The sequence below is a fragment of the Lampris incognitus genome, chromosome 8 (genome assembly GCF_029633865.1).
Source record: "Lampris incognitus isolate fLamInc1 chromosome 8, fLamInc1.hap2, whole genome shotgun sequence".
NCBI lineage: Eukaryota > Metazoa > Chordata > Actinopteri > Lampriformes > Lampridae > Lampris > Lampris incognitus.
In genome coordinates, this window is record NC_079218.1 from 21,965,191 (window position 1) to 21,979,273 (window position 14,083).

Here is a 14,083-nt window from a genome sequence, read left to right on the forward strand (position 1 = left end):
TTGCTGAAGATGAACAAAAAAAAAAAAGCAACAAAGCAGAACACATTTCCCCTGCTGCTGCAACATTTCAATAGTCACTGCCGGAAACTGTTATTTCCAGAACACAGGCTGAGGTCTCTTGTTCTGTTTTGTTACCTTTTTCCTTCCTTTGAAAACAGTTTGTGTGGAGAGAGTTAGTAAATTAGAGGTAAAACGCAGAGAAATCAAAGGTGGGAAAAATGCAATAAACCCCTCAATAGGAAAAGTTTGAGCTCAGTGAAAAAAAAGAAAAGAAAAACAACTAATGGCTGCAGTGGGTGGCTTAAAAGAGAGACATCCGTGTAAGAGGAAAGCCTTCTGCAGTCAGAACAAAATGTTTAATATACACACAAATAGGGAATGCCAGTTCTAAGATGGAGTGAGAGAAATGGCCTGGAAAAAGTGGTTTCTTGCAGAGGATGGGATATGGGGAGAAGATGTAGTTGGGAAAAAGAGTGGGAGGGAGAAGACAGAGATAGACGCAAGAGTGGAGATGTGGCAGCAAGGATAGAAGAAGGGCAGGCGTCTAGAATACAAATGGCCGCACAGCCTGGGCCCCCTGTGCTATCTGGTGGTAATGACTGCAGAACTCTCACCAGCTCTAATGAAAATGACTTCCAATTCCCTGCTCACTGTATTGATTGTGTTTTCATCTTTATAAAATGAGTACGGGGAGAGAGCTTGTCTGCATGCCAAGTATGAAAACTACAGGGGGGGTAGGAGAGAGGCCCAGTGAAGTAGAGAGTATTTGTCTGTTTGTTTGAGTCTGTGTGTTCTTCTGTGTGCATGCATGCATTTGTGTGTGCGTGCGTGCGTGCGTGTGTGTGTGATAACTCTTGACTACAGGAGGCAAATGCATGTCTGTCACCTGGGACGAATCACAATAAAAGGACATCTTTAAATTTCCATTCAACACTCTCCACTACTCCTGAATTATAAGATTGAATTGTCTTTGGCTCACTGTGACATGCTGTTTCTGCGCCCACTCCGATGCTTCTGTATCTTGGGTGGATGCTCTCTTTGTGGTATGTGCTTCTCACGTTACATAACCACCCCATAAAGGTAGAACGAGTAGGATTTGTTAGTTGTGGTTTGTACACACAACATTCAAAGTTGGCCCCCCCTCCCTAGCTAAATGACACCAGAAGTGCGCGCCCCCTGACTGCAGTTGCCAGAATACATCCCAGTGCACAGGCCAGCTCTGCATTGCTCTTCATTCCCATCCTCTCCGTCAGTGCTCACCAGCGGGTGAAGTCTGCTTGGCGTTTCGCCTCACTATTTTTGCGTCTTTTTGGTTCGCCTTTATTGTTTGTAGCTTCTTCTTGGATGCGTGCTTACGATCTCGATCTGGCACTTGGTCGCTACGTTTTTATAGAGTCCCGCTGCCCAAGGGTAATGCCCAGAAATGTCCCGTACACAGCAAAATAAGAAAATACAGGTAGAGGGATAGGTTCTCTGCAGATACAGACACCACCACGCACATCTAGTGGGTCATAAGTGATGATTGAGAAGGATTATTTTTGTATAAGTTTATACATGGATTTTTAGGAAAATCCTACTCGTTCGACTTTTAAACTATCTGCTTAGCTACTTTAGAAATAGGCGGACTGGGACACCCATTACTTTTAGCAGAGACTAGCTTGCCAAAAGCAACATTCAACCCTAGCTGCTTTAATTTGGCATTTCACTTTGAAGATGATGAACTAACACTGGACAATGGAGATTTTGCTTCCTGAAAAATTTTGTGTGCATTTTATGGATTTGGGGCTGCTGATCACGAAAATGACCGTAAAAGTTTCCTATCACATACCATTTTGTAGATATAACATATTCTTGTGATTTCCTGTCATATTTTAAGTCTACTAGTGTATTGCCCACAAAGCAAGCTGTTCTGGTCAGCCCAAGCATGCCTGGGCATGCACTCAGTGTAGATGCAATGCAAATGTTTTCTTAGGCCTGCCTGGGCATGCTTAGTCAGGTTCGATGCTGGCAGACAGGCTATAAAAGCTGCTCTCATTTACAGATGCTGTTTGGACACATGTTGATGCACATGTTCTTCAGGCAATAGCATAGCGCGTATACTTAACAATAAGATTTATTGTCTTCAGGAAGATTTAATACAGCAGAAACATCTCATCAATGTTGCAACAGCTGCCATACATTCTGTTATATCTGTGGCGAGTATACGCTTAAGGCTCACAGATGCACCATGAACCATGATAGCATTTATTAAGAATGCCATGAGCTCTGCTTCGGATGTAAAATTGGTGACCAAGAGAAACCCTGGGCTCCTCACATTTTTTTTTGCAATATGTGCAGTCAACCTGAGAGCTTGGCTCAGAGGTACTTGGAAGTCAATGCCATTTGCAGTCCCAATGATATGGCGAGAACAGAAGGATCACATGACGGACTGTTACTTCTGTCTGACCAATGGATCTGGCTTCTCCACCAAAAATAAGAAATCTGTTGAATATCCCAATCTGCCTTCAGCCATGAGACCAGTACCACATAATGACAGTTTGCCAGCACCGAAGCCACAAGAGACATGGAGCCTAGATGGGGCAGATGAAGATGCCACAACCCATGAACCAGATGTTGAACCTTTTATGCCTGGTTATCCTCATCTTATAACACAGCCAGAATTAAATGACCTGTTCAGGGACAGAGATTTGTCAAAAGCTAAAGTAGAACTACTTCGTTCAAGATTGCAAGGATGGGGTTTACTTTCACCAGGTACAAAAATTTCTGTCTTTTGGAACTGTCAAGAACATTTGAAACTTCTTTACGCAGGTTGACAACCTCTGTTTCTGCACTGACATTGATGGATTGTTCATGGCTTCGGGTTGTGTGCATGACCCACAACAACGGCATCTTTTTATAGATTCGTTAAAGTTAAGCCTGAAAGCTGTCCTGTTACACAATGGCAATGTCCATCCTTCAGTACCCATTGGCTATGCAGTACACATAAAAGAAACCTACAATAACATGGAACTGTTGTTGAAACACATACAGTACAACAATTATGACTGCAACGTCTGCGGTGATCTAAAAGTGTTGGCACTGCTACTAGGAAAGCAGCTCAGATGTACAAAGCATTGTTGTTTCCTTTGTGAATTCGGTAGCTGTGCTAAAGAGTTACATTACCTTAAAAAGAACTGGCCGCTCTGTAAGCATTTCGTTCCAGGTCAGAAAAGTGTGGCGCATAAACCACTTGTTGACCCATCTCATCTCCTCATCAGCCGCTTCTCTGGGGTCGGGTCGCGGTGGCAGCAAGCTAAGTAGGGCACTCCAGATGTCCCTCTCCCGGGCGATGCCCTCCAGTTCCTCCTGGGGGATCCCAAAGCGTTCCCAGGCCAGATTGGACATGTAGTCCCTCTAGCGAGTTCTGGGTCTACCCCAGGGTCTCCTCCCAGTTGGCCGTGCCCGGTAAACCTCCAAAGGAAGGCGCCCGAGAGGCATCCTAATCAGATGCCCGAACCACCTCAACTGGTTCCTTTTGATGCAAAGGAGCAGCGGCTCTACTCTGAGCTCCCTCCAGTTGTTCAAGCTCCTCACCCTATATCTAAGGCTGAGCCCAGACACCCTATGGAGGAAACTCATTGCAGTCACTTGTATCCACGATCTCACCCTTTTGGTCACTACTCAAAGCTCATGACCATAGGTGAGGGTTGGAATGAAGATTGACTGGTAAATTGAGAGCTTTGCCTTCCGGCTAGCTCCCTCTTCACCACAATAGTCCGATACAACATCCGCATTACTGCTGATGCTGCACCAATCCGCCTGTCAAGTTCCCGCTCCACCCTACCCTCACTCGTGAACAAGACCCTGAGATACTTGAACTCCTTCACTTGAGGCAACAGCTCATCCCCAACCCAGAGGGAGCAATCCACTATTTTTTGGTAGAGAACCATGGCCTCCGACTTGGGAGGTGCTGACTCTCATCCCGGCCATTTCATACTCAGCTGCAAACCACCCCAGTGTGTCCTGGAAGTCACGTTCTGATGAAGCCAACAAAACCACATCATCTGCAAAGAGCAGAGATGCAGTTCTGAGGTTCCCAGAACAGACACACTCCTCACCTTGGCTGCACCTTGACATGCCATCCATGAATATCACAAACAGAATCGGGGCCAAGGGACAACCTCGGCGGAGTCCAACACCCACCGAAAATGTGTTTTACATTGTGCTGAGAATGCGGTCACAGCTCTCACTTTGGTTATAAAAGGACCGGATGGCTTGTAGCAACTACCTTGGTACCCCATACCCTCACAGTACCCCCCTCCCCCACAGAGTACCCCGGGGTACACAGTTGTAAGCCTTCTCCAAGTCCGCAAAACATTATGTAGACTGGCTGGTCAAACTCCCATGCCTCCCTCAGCACTTCCACAAGGGTAAAGACTTGGTCTGTTGTTCCACAGCCAGGACAGAATCCGCATGGTTCCTGCTGGATCTGAGGTTTGACAGTCGGTCGGAGCCTCCTTTCCAGCACCCTAGAGTGGACTTTCCCAGGGAGGCTGAGCAGTGTGGTGCCCCGATAATTGAGAGCACACCCTCCAGTTATCGGGGTTACTTGGCGACCCAACAAAGATATTTCTGCCTCCTTTCATATAAAACTCGGATTGATGGAAATTTTGTGAAAGCAATGAACAAAGAAAGTGATGGATTTTGCTATTTGAGATGGATGCTTCCAAGAATAACCAATGCCAAGATTAAGGAAGGCATTTTTGTTGGTCCACAAATCAGACAAGTCATCAATGATGGAGTTAGAAATTCTACTAGTGGGCCAGAGAAAATACCATGGAAGGCATTTAAGGATGTTGTTGAGAATTTTCTTGACAACTACATCACTCTAAACTAGACAACATGCTTTAAAGCATACAAAGCCAGGAAGTGCAACATGTTATTGAAAATTCATTTTCTGCATTGACACTTGGACTTCTTCCCTGCTAATTTTGGTGCAGTCAGTGATGAACATGGTGAAAGGTTTCACCAGGACATTGCGACCATGGAAAAGAGGTATCAGGGCAACTGGAATCCACCGATGCTGGCCGACTATTGTTGGACACTGACATGAGAGGCACCAGATGCTGAGTACAAATGAAAATCAGCTGCAAAACATTTTAAGCTCAGTTGAATTAACACAATGTATCAGCATCATTATGCAATTAAACATGTTAAATTCGATAAAATGTATTTTAATGTTTCTCAAAATTCCTACATGATACAGCAAATCTGAAATTATTTTTGTGTTCAGCATGACATTGTCTATCATAATCTCCAATTATTTTTTTCAGGAAGCAAAACATTAGAAAAAAATTGTTGTCCAGTGTGATTAGTTGAACTGCAATAGGAACATTTTTAGCAAGAGTCTGAGATAAAATAAGAGATAGCAAAATGCCTTGACTACCTTGAGACAAAGACATTGGGACACCACTCAGAGAGTTAGCATGCCAACAGTAATATTCAGTTTTTGTAACTCACAGTTAAACCGTTTTAGTTAATGTGCATTAATGGCACTAAAAAAGAAGCAAGTTAAGCCTGTATTAGTGTGGTGTTGTTTTTTAGCTGAGCATGTCTCCATGTTCCAATGTTGCAACCTGTTTGGTGTGTGCTAGTTTGAGGGTAAAAGTAAAACAGCACTTGGCTATTTTTAAGGTAATATAGGCAAAAATCACACTTGTTGCACTGGAATTAATTCTAGTGTTGTGGCAGGATGAGGAAAAAACACAGGAGACGAAGGCGAGTTTGCTGTTTATTCCTCAGCTCCAAAACAAAACTACAGCAGGAACAACCCTGCACCAGCAAGCCCGGGACCCAGGAACGTAAACCACGCCCCCAGCTCAAAGTCCTGCTGGGTGAGAGGCATAGCCCCTAGTGTCCGCCACACAGCCCCCCCCCCCGAACACCCAGAAGGGACTCCTGGAAAGAAAATTAGTGTCTCACTGGAGGCTTAAGCAGCCTGCCATAACGGCTGCGCTGTCCCTCAGCCGAAACAATAGGTGAAACACTGTCCAAAGTCGGCTGAGAAGCAGAACGCTGAACCCGTGAAGACACTGCCGGGGTCCTGGAAGGAGGACGACCGACGGGGAACCTGGGCCGGAAACACAACTTCGCCTGCCACCCTGTGCGCCAGTTTAAGCCTATCAAGCGTGACACGCTCCCTACGCCCACCCATATCCAGCACAAAACCCTTAGGACCCGTCTCAAGAACCCGAAATGGGCCATTGTATGGGGGTTGGAGGGGCGAGCGGTGAGCATCATGCCGTACAAAAACAAAACGAGCCGACATGAGCTCCGCAGGCACGAACGACCGCGGAAGACAATGGTGAACGGGGCCTGGAACTCGAGTGCTGTCGGACAAAAAAGGAGCCGAACGCAACCCGAGCATAACCCAAGGTAAACGATCCACCCAGTTACCATCCGAGAGCGCAGCACGCAGCGCTGCCTTGAGCAACCGGTGAAAACGTTCACACAAGCCGTTAGCCTGAGGGTGGTACGCAGTTGTGCGGTGTACCTGCATACCCAAGGATCGGGCGACCCAGGAGGAAAGAAAAGTGCGTGCAATGTCCGAGGATGTTGTGGAGGACAGAGGGACAGCCTCTGGCCACCTGGTGGTCCGATCCACCATTGTGAGCAGGTGCGTAAAACCCTGTGAAGAAGGTAGAGGGCCCACCAGGTCCACATGCACGTGGTCGAAACGTCCGGCTGGGATTGGAAACGGTTCGAGGGGCGAGTTAGTGTGCTGGTGGACCTTAGCGCGCTGGCACGCTACACCTGCAGCGGCCCACCCCTTTACGTCCTTGCGGAGGCCAGGCCAGATGAACTTGGAATCGACCAACTTCACCGACGCCCGAACTCCAGGGTGCGAGAGGGAGTGAATCGAATCGAAAACTCGAGGGCGCCAGGCCACCGGAACAACGGGGCGGGACGGCCGGTGGAGACATCGCAGGAGGGCAGGACTGCCTTCCTGCATCACAGCGTCCTCCTGCTTGAGGGCGGTACGCGTTGACCTAAGGGCAAGGACGTCCGGGTCGCTGGGCTGGTCAGCTGCCATAGTGGAGAAATCCACACCGAGGTGCACAGGACACACAAGCACACACGACAGACAATCAGCAACAGGGTCGGACTTCCCAGCCACATACTGAATGTCCGTTGTGAACTCGGAGATTGCCGCTAGGTGGCGCTGCTGACGAGTAGACCACGGCTCAGTCACCTTGGACATGGCAAAAGTCAGCGGTTTATGATCCACATAAGCCGTGAATTGGCGACCCTCCAGCAGGAAGCGGAAATGCCGGGTTGCAAGGTGCAGTGCCAGCAACTCCCGGTCAAAAATGCTGTACTTGCGCTCGCTATCTCGCAGTTTGCGGCTAAAAAATGCAAGTGGCTGCCACGCATTCGCCACACGCTGTTCAACCACAGCCCCCATGGCTATGTCAGATGCATCGGTGGTTAAAGCTATGGACGCCGTGGGTGTGGGATGGGCGAGGAGGGCAGCATTAGCCAGGGCGCACTTAGCTCCGTCAAAGGCCTGGACCGGTTCGGGAGTCCAGTCGACAGGGTCGTTAGCCTTCTTAAGCTGCAAGGCTTCGTAAAGTGGCTGAAGGAGGTGGGCAGCGCGGGGGAGGAAACGGTTATAGAAATTCACCATGCCCAAGAATTCCTGCAATGCCTTAACAGAGACCGGGCGGGGAAATTCTGCCACCGCTTGCACCTTAGAAGGCAGCGGGACCGCGCCTTGCAGCGAAATGCAGTGACCCAAGAAGTCAATTACTGGCAGTCCAAACTGACAATTGGCCGGGTTGACCATCAGGCCGTGTTCGTCCAAACGATGGAAAACCTGTTTCAGGTGCGCCAGGTGCTCTTCAGCTGACGGACTGGCCACTAATATGTCATCGAGATAAACGAACACGAAATCAAGGTCACGCAACACCGAGTCCATCAGCCTCTGAAAGGTTTGCGCAGCCCCCTTCAAGCCAAAAGGCATGCGCATGAACTCAAAAAGCCCAAATGGGGTGATCACTGCTGTCTTGGGCACGTCCTCTGCGCGCACAGGAACCTGACGATAGCCGTGCGACAGGTCCACCTTAGAGAAAATAGTGGTCCCCGCCAGGCGTATGGAAAAGTCCTGTATGTGTGGGATGTGATAGCGGTCATTGGCGGTGACGTTGTTCAGGTGGCGAAAGTCGCTGCAAGGCCGCCACGACCCATCCGCCTTGGGCACCATGTGAAGCGGCGAGGCCCACGGGCTGTTGGAACGACTCACTATACCCAGACGCTCCATGATGGCGAACTCCTCCTTGGCTGTAGCCAATTTTACCATGTTGAGGCGCCGCGCGCGCGCAAAAACTGGCGTTCCCAGAGGGGGAATGAAATGTTCTACCCCGTGTTTAGTAACCGCGGTGGAAAAGGCAGGCGTAGTCCCCGATGGAAAATCCGCCAGCAAACACTGAAAAACATCTCCTAATGCTAAAAGGTTAGCGTGTGTTAATGGCCCGGCTCCCTGTCTCGCACGGAACAGTGGCGAAAGACACAGCATCAATTAAACGGCGGTTTGCAACATCAACAAGCAGACCATTAGCACACAGAAAATCCGCGCCGATAATAGGAACAGTAATGGCGGCCACTACAAAGTCCCCCTCAAAATGGCGCCCGTGGAAACAAACAGTCACCAACCTAGTGCCAAACGTCGCAATGGACGAACCGTTAGCTGCACTTAACTGTGGGCTGCCGCCTTCGGTCGACCTGTCTGTCTTAGCAGGAGGGAGTAGGCTCTTTTGCGAGCCTGTTTCCACCAGATACCGTCTTCCTGACATCGTGTCCTTAATGAAGAGCAGCTCACTACATCCGCCAGCGCCCACAGCTGCTACTGAGTGCTGGCCCTGGAGTTCCCCGGCGCCTCAGACGTGCACGGAGGGACGCAGCGCCTCGCCTTGCCGCCGAACCGCTGGTGGAAGAAACAGAGGCCTCTCCTGCGCCGTCTCTGGGCAGTTACTCCAGCCACCAGCGCCGGGTCCGCATCCTCCGACGCCGGCTGCAGAGGCTCAGATGCCACACTCTGCACAGAGAACCGTCTGGTAGCCAGCAGGATCCGATCGGCCTCCTCAGCCAAACCTCGGCAGTCACCAGCGGCCAGACACGGGGAGTTAGCCAAAGCCGCGCGCACAGGAGACGGGAGCTGGCGCAGGAAAATGTGTGGGAAAAGGAACCCACCTTCGTCTGAGCCTAGCAGCGACAGCATATTGTCCACGAGATCCACAGCCGTCCCGTCGCCCAGACCAGATAGGGAAAGGATTCTATCTGCCCTCTCTGTGGCAGATAGGCTGTACCTCCGGAGCAGAAGATGTTTGAGGGCGACGTATTTATCGTGTTGCGGAGGGGCACGCAACAGCTGCATGGCCTGGTGTGTGGACTGCTGGTCCAGCGCAGCGACGACCAAATAATATCTGGAGTCGTCCGCGGAGATTCCACGCAGGTGGAACAGCGCCTCGACATGCTGGAACCACGAGGCCGGGTCGCTCTGCCAGAACTCTGGGAGTTTCACAGCCGCGGCGAGAACGGCCGGCTGTAAGAGTTGGGGCGGCGTGGCCGAAGTGGATTCACACTCATCTTCTGCTCCAAACATATCACGTCGGGGTCACCAATGTGGCAGGATGAGGAAAAAACACAGGAGACGAAGGCTGTTTATTCCTCAGCTCCAAAACCAAACTACAGCAGGAACAACCCTGCACCAGCAAGCCCGGGAACGTAAACCACGCCCCCAGCTCACAGTCCTGCTGGGTGAGAGGCATAGCCCCTAGTGTCCGCCACAGTGTAACCAAATAAACAAATGGCAATTTGTGGCCCATTATGTCTTTTCATTTGTGCCTCTATGTTTTATTTTGATTTGTTTTCATCTAATCCTTGCATTTTTCTTTCTGCTGTTTTTTGATTGCGGTGTTGACTCGGTTGGGGTTAATGCACAACAGGCTGTCGGTGTCAGGTCTTTGCATGACAAAATAAGGGGAATGGTGTGAAGTGAAATTGACAGTAGTATTGGTGGATAAGACATTCGGACTTTGGACGGTATGACAGACCAAACAGTCACTAGCTATGTTTACATGCAGTTGAATAATCTGATAGCAATTTGACTCAGTTGGTATGATTGTGAACTTCTTGCGCATGATGCTGTCGACAAGCAACAACAAACATGGCGGGTTGTGGTAAGAACTGGTCCGTGGATGGGGCAAACTTTATGCTCCAAACTTTGAAAGACTTCAGTATAGTCAAGTTTACTTCCATAGCCTATTTCTGTGTTAATTAGATAGAGGAGGCACAGGTGTGCTTTCTTGCAAAACAAGTTACGATCTAAATGGGTGGATTTGACAACACATCATCATGTTCAAGGTACATATAAACAGTTAATTTGCAATCTTCAGTTGGATGGAATTCATTTATAAAATCTCTGCATGTAAAAGTAGCTCCTGACAAATATTCTATTCCTTCCTATCAGTCTTGCCTTGCTCTCTACCGGCCCAACTGTGGTGTGTTAACCGGGAAAACCCCTGGCCCACCAGATGGCCAGCTCGCCTATGCCTGAGCATGCTAATGATGACTAGGTCTGTGACAAATAGGAGAGACATAGCTTCCTAATTCATTGATGGGTGAAAAACAGTTTTACACTCACGTCAACAAGCCTAAAATGTGACTGGATGGATGTGATTGGATGGCAGGCTTGTTGTCGGCCAATATGTAATTGAGGTGATTATGAGTATGGCAAAAGCCACCTGGTAGCCATCTCTATAAAGAGATTTTTTTTTTTTTTACTCCAGATTTCCACCATGTGATGACAATCTGTTCAAATAAGGAACATATATCACTCCTTCCACTCTTAAATCCAGCGAGGTGTTTGAGAGAAACTACCGTCACATTGGTTATGCTCAATTAGGCTATTCATTATGATTTTACAATGTAAATCATAATGAACAGCCTAACAGGTGTTAGGGGCCAGTGTCTTGAAGGAAAAAAAAATTCACAAAAGTATGCCCCCTTCTTTATTTTGTGGGAGCACAGTGGCTCACATAAACTATGCACTTCATAACACCAAACCTCATTGTTTTCAACATGAATTAACATCCAAAGCTGAAAACAAAGTTGTTCAGAGGATAAGGACACCCAGATAAAAAGTAACACCCAGCTTTTAATATTGTAAAAAGTCAGACATAAAACTGCTAAAAATAACAATAAATTGAATTAACATGTATCAAACTGAAATAATACCATCTAAACTGAGACACAACTGAAATAAAGGTTGCACTTGAACACCGGACAAGCAATGCAATGTTAAATAGTTGAACAGCAGTTTATTTGCTGTTGTATGATGCTACCTGGTGTTTCATAATCAGGCTGAGCTTTCTTTAAACCTGAGACAGGGTTCATGTAGATATTTTGGTTCAGGTTTTGCATCCAGTAAGCCTGATGGGTTTATTAACCTCCTCTTTGGTTTCTTGTTTTGCCTCCTTACAAAAACCATATAATAAAAAAAAAGAAAAAAAGAAAAAAGAAAAACTAGAAAAGGAGCAATTCCTAGGAATTGCTAGTTTGGTTGCTCCGTATGATTTTGTTTTTATTATTATTATTGGTAAATTTGTTTGTGTGTATGTGTTAATGTATGTTGCTTGAGTGTGTGTGTGTGTGTCTGCATGTGCATGAGGATGTTTATACCTGGCATTAACATGCGTCTTTGGTGATCTGATCACAAGTGGTCAGCATTAAGTATAGGTGTGAATGCACCCAATGCATCCTCAATGCGTCCTCAATATTTTCTCAATGCATCTTGAGATCTGATCACTCAGGCCACATTCGGAGGGCCTGGAACGTGTTTGTCCACATCGCATTTTAAGTGTAAATGTACATTTGTCCCAGACCGCATTGAAGGACCACCTAGTCATCTGATGTTGGCATATATATATATATATATATATGGGTGTGTCATTGATCAGCTGGTCATGCTATTCAGCCTGGTATATTGAATGTTTGAATTCGGATGAAGTTAATGCACTGCCCCCAGTTACATTGGCCTTCTACACATTTTTAATCTTTAATTTCACTAATTTCTATAAACTTTTTTAATCTGCAAAGTAGCTCCATAGGTGTTACTGTGATTTGGTATGCGATGTTGAAACTCTTGTTCTATCTTGTATTGTGTGGACGGCGTTAGCACTAGAAAAAACAGGCAGAAGAAGAGGAAGAAGAAGAGGAATAATACTAATAATATATATGGTGTAAGAATGGCTGATTTCAGTCACACTAATAAAATGTGTCAATATTAATCAGAGGCTTACAAAATGTAAAGTACGTTCTTGCAGCAATATTCTTGCATCTACTCTTGTCAAAGGATCAAACAATCCATGACATGTTTCTAAGTGGTTTTACCAGGTTGACTAATTATTTTTGAGAGGAGGCTAATCAAAATTTAACCATTTTTTTACCTGACACTAATGTACATACAGAGTAAAAAATATATTTCATAATTCTTACCATTCCCAGTGCAGCAATGGCGATCAGATTCACAAACAGTACACTATATTGGTTTTGCTTGATAAAAAGATGAACTTTGATCCCCCCTCCCCTCTCCAGCTTAACTTATTGACTTGGTATCCACAAAAATACCATAAAACGTTTTAAATGAATCCAGTGGGATTCCACGTTTAAAACATTTTTTGCATTTCAAAACAAAATTGTATATATATTTATTAATTTAACGTTGTGGGTATAGTCGTTATCTTGTGGCTACATAAGTTAGTGTAGTATACATAGATCAGTGTTTGATCAAGGAGTTTTTATGTTTGCAATATTGTAGGCTGTGCAGGGTATTGCTCAGCGTACGGCTCGTACCCTGCACTTCTGTTTGAATGAAAGTGGATCAATAGCACTGCAGCCAACATTAGCATGGCAACATAATGAGGGGTGAGAAACATCATACTGCCTCAGGCAGCCAATAAAAAAAAAAAAAAGCAGTTGAAATCATCCTAAATTATTTGAGACTTTGCTGAAAATACCATAAAAACACATACTCTGCTGCCAACATCAGTGCGGTTAAAGCCTGCCATTTGATAATCACGTCTGTAAATATTCATTTGCACACATCAGCAATGCTGTCAAGGTTTGTGAGTGCGTACATGAGTATGCATGCACTTACAATGTGGGCAAATCATCTTCAGAGGCAGATTTTTAATTGGCTTGTGCAAGGGGTGTGATTTTGTGTTTCTTGTGTGTCTTGTGTGTGTGTGTGTGTGTGTGTGTGTGTGTGTGTCTCCTTACTGGGGTTTGCCTTTGGCCTGGCAGGTCAGTTCCAGGTTCTCCCCTTCCCTGGTTAGACCTGAGGGAAACTCCACCACAATCTTCACCTCTGGTTTGTCTATAAGGTTGAGAAAGACAGACAGGCAGAGGCAACTTTAGAAACTACGACAAGTTACAACCTCTGTGAGGCTTTGCTCAGGCAACACAATAGATATGTCACACCGAGCAGGCTAAGATTAAACAATGTCATAACCAATATTGACACTTGCTAATCAGTCAGCCTGACTGTCAGTTGTGGACATAGAAATGATCATGTTTTTTAAGCAAATGATTTAGAGGAGGATGATGGAGAGAGGTGACTGCTAAAAGTTTTAGGATGTGACTTCATCACATGTAATCTGGTATCTTTATGGCCAAGAATGTAGTAACATTAACTATATCCTATTTAACGGTCAGCTACAGCCATATCTGACAAAGTGCAAACAGAGGAGCAGAGGCAAAGAGACATAAAGAGGAGTATGATGATAAAAAGGTGAAGCAGGAGACACAGTCCCATAAAAGACATGGCAATAAAACTGATGATGATGATGATGACAGTAGGTATATATATATATATATATATATATATATATATATATATATATATATATATATATATGTCAAAAAACGCTATATAATATCAGGAATCAGGAACATTTATTTGTCATTTCATTCCATGCACCTGCACATATGAAATGAAACAAATTATCGTTTCCCCCAGCCCACAGTAGTGCAACACAAAGACAAA

The 14,083-nt window shown here is 46.2% G+C and overlaps 1 protein-coding gene across 1 annotated transcript in view; it reads right to left on the minus strand.

The window, feature by feature from the left end:
• The window catches only part of cadm1a (cell adhesion molecule 1a), a 560,283-nt gene that overhangs the window by 83,206 nt on the left and 462,994 nt on the right, over positions 1-14,083 (minus strand). The window contains exon 6 of the mRNA XM_056284957.1: positions 13,318-13,414. Within this exon, the coding sequence (XP_056140932.1) occupies positions 13,318-13,414 (97 nt within the window). The remainder of the gene's footprint in view (positions 1-13,317; positions 13,415-14,083) is intronic.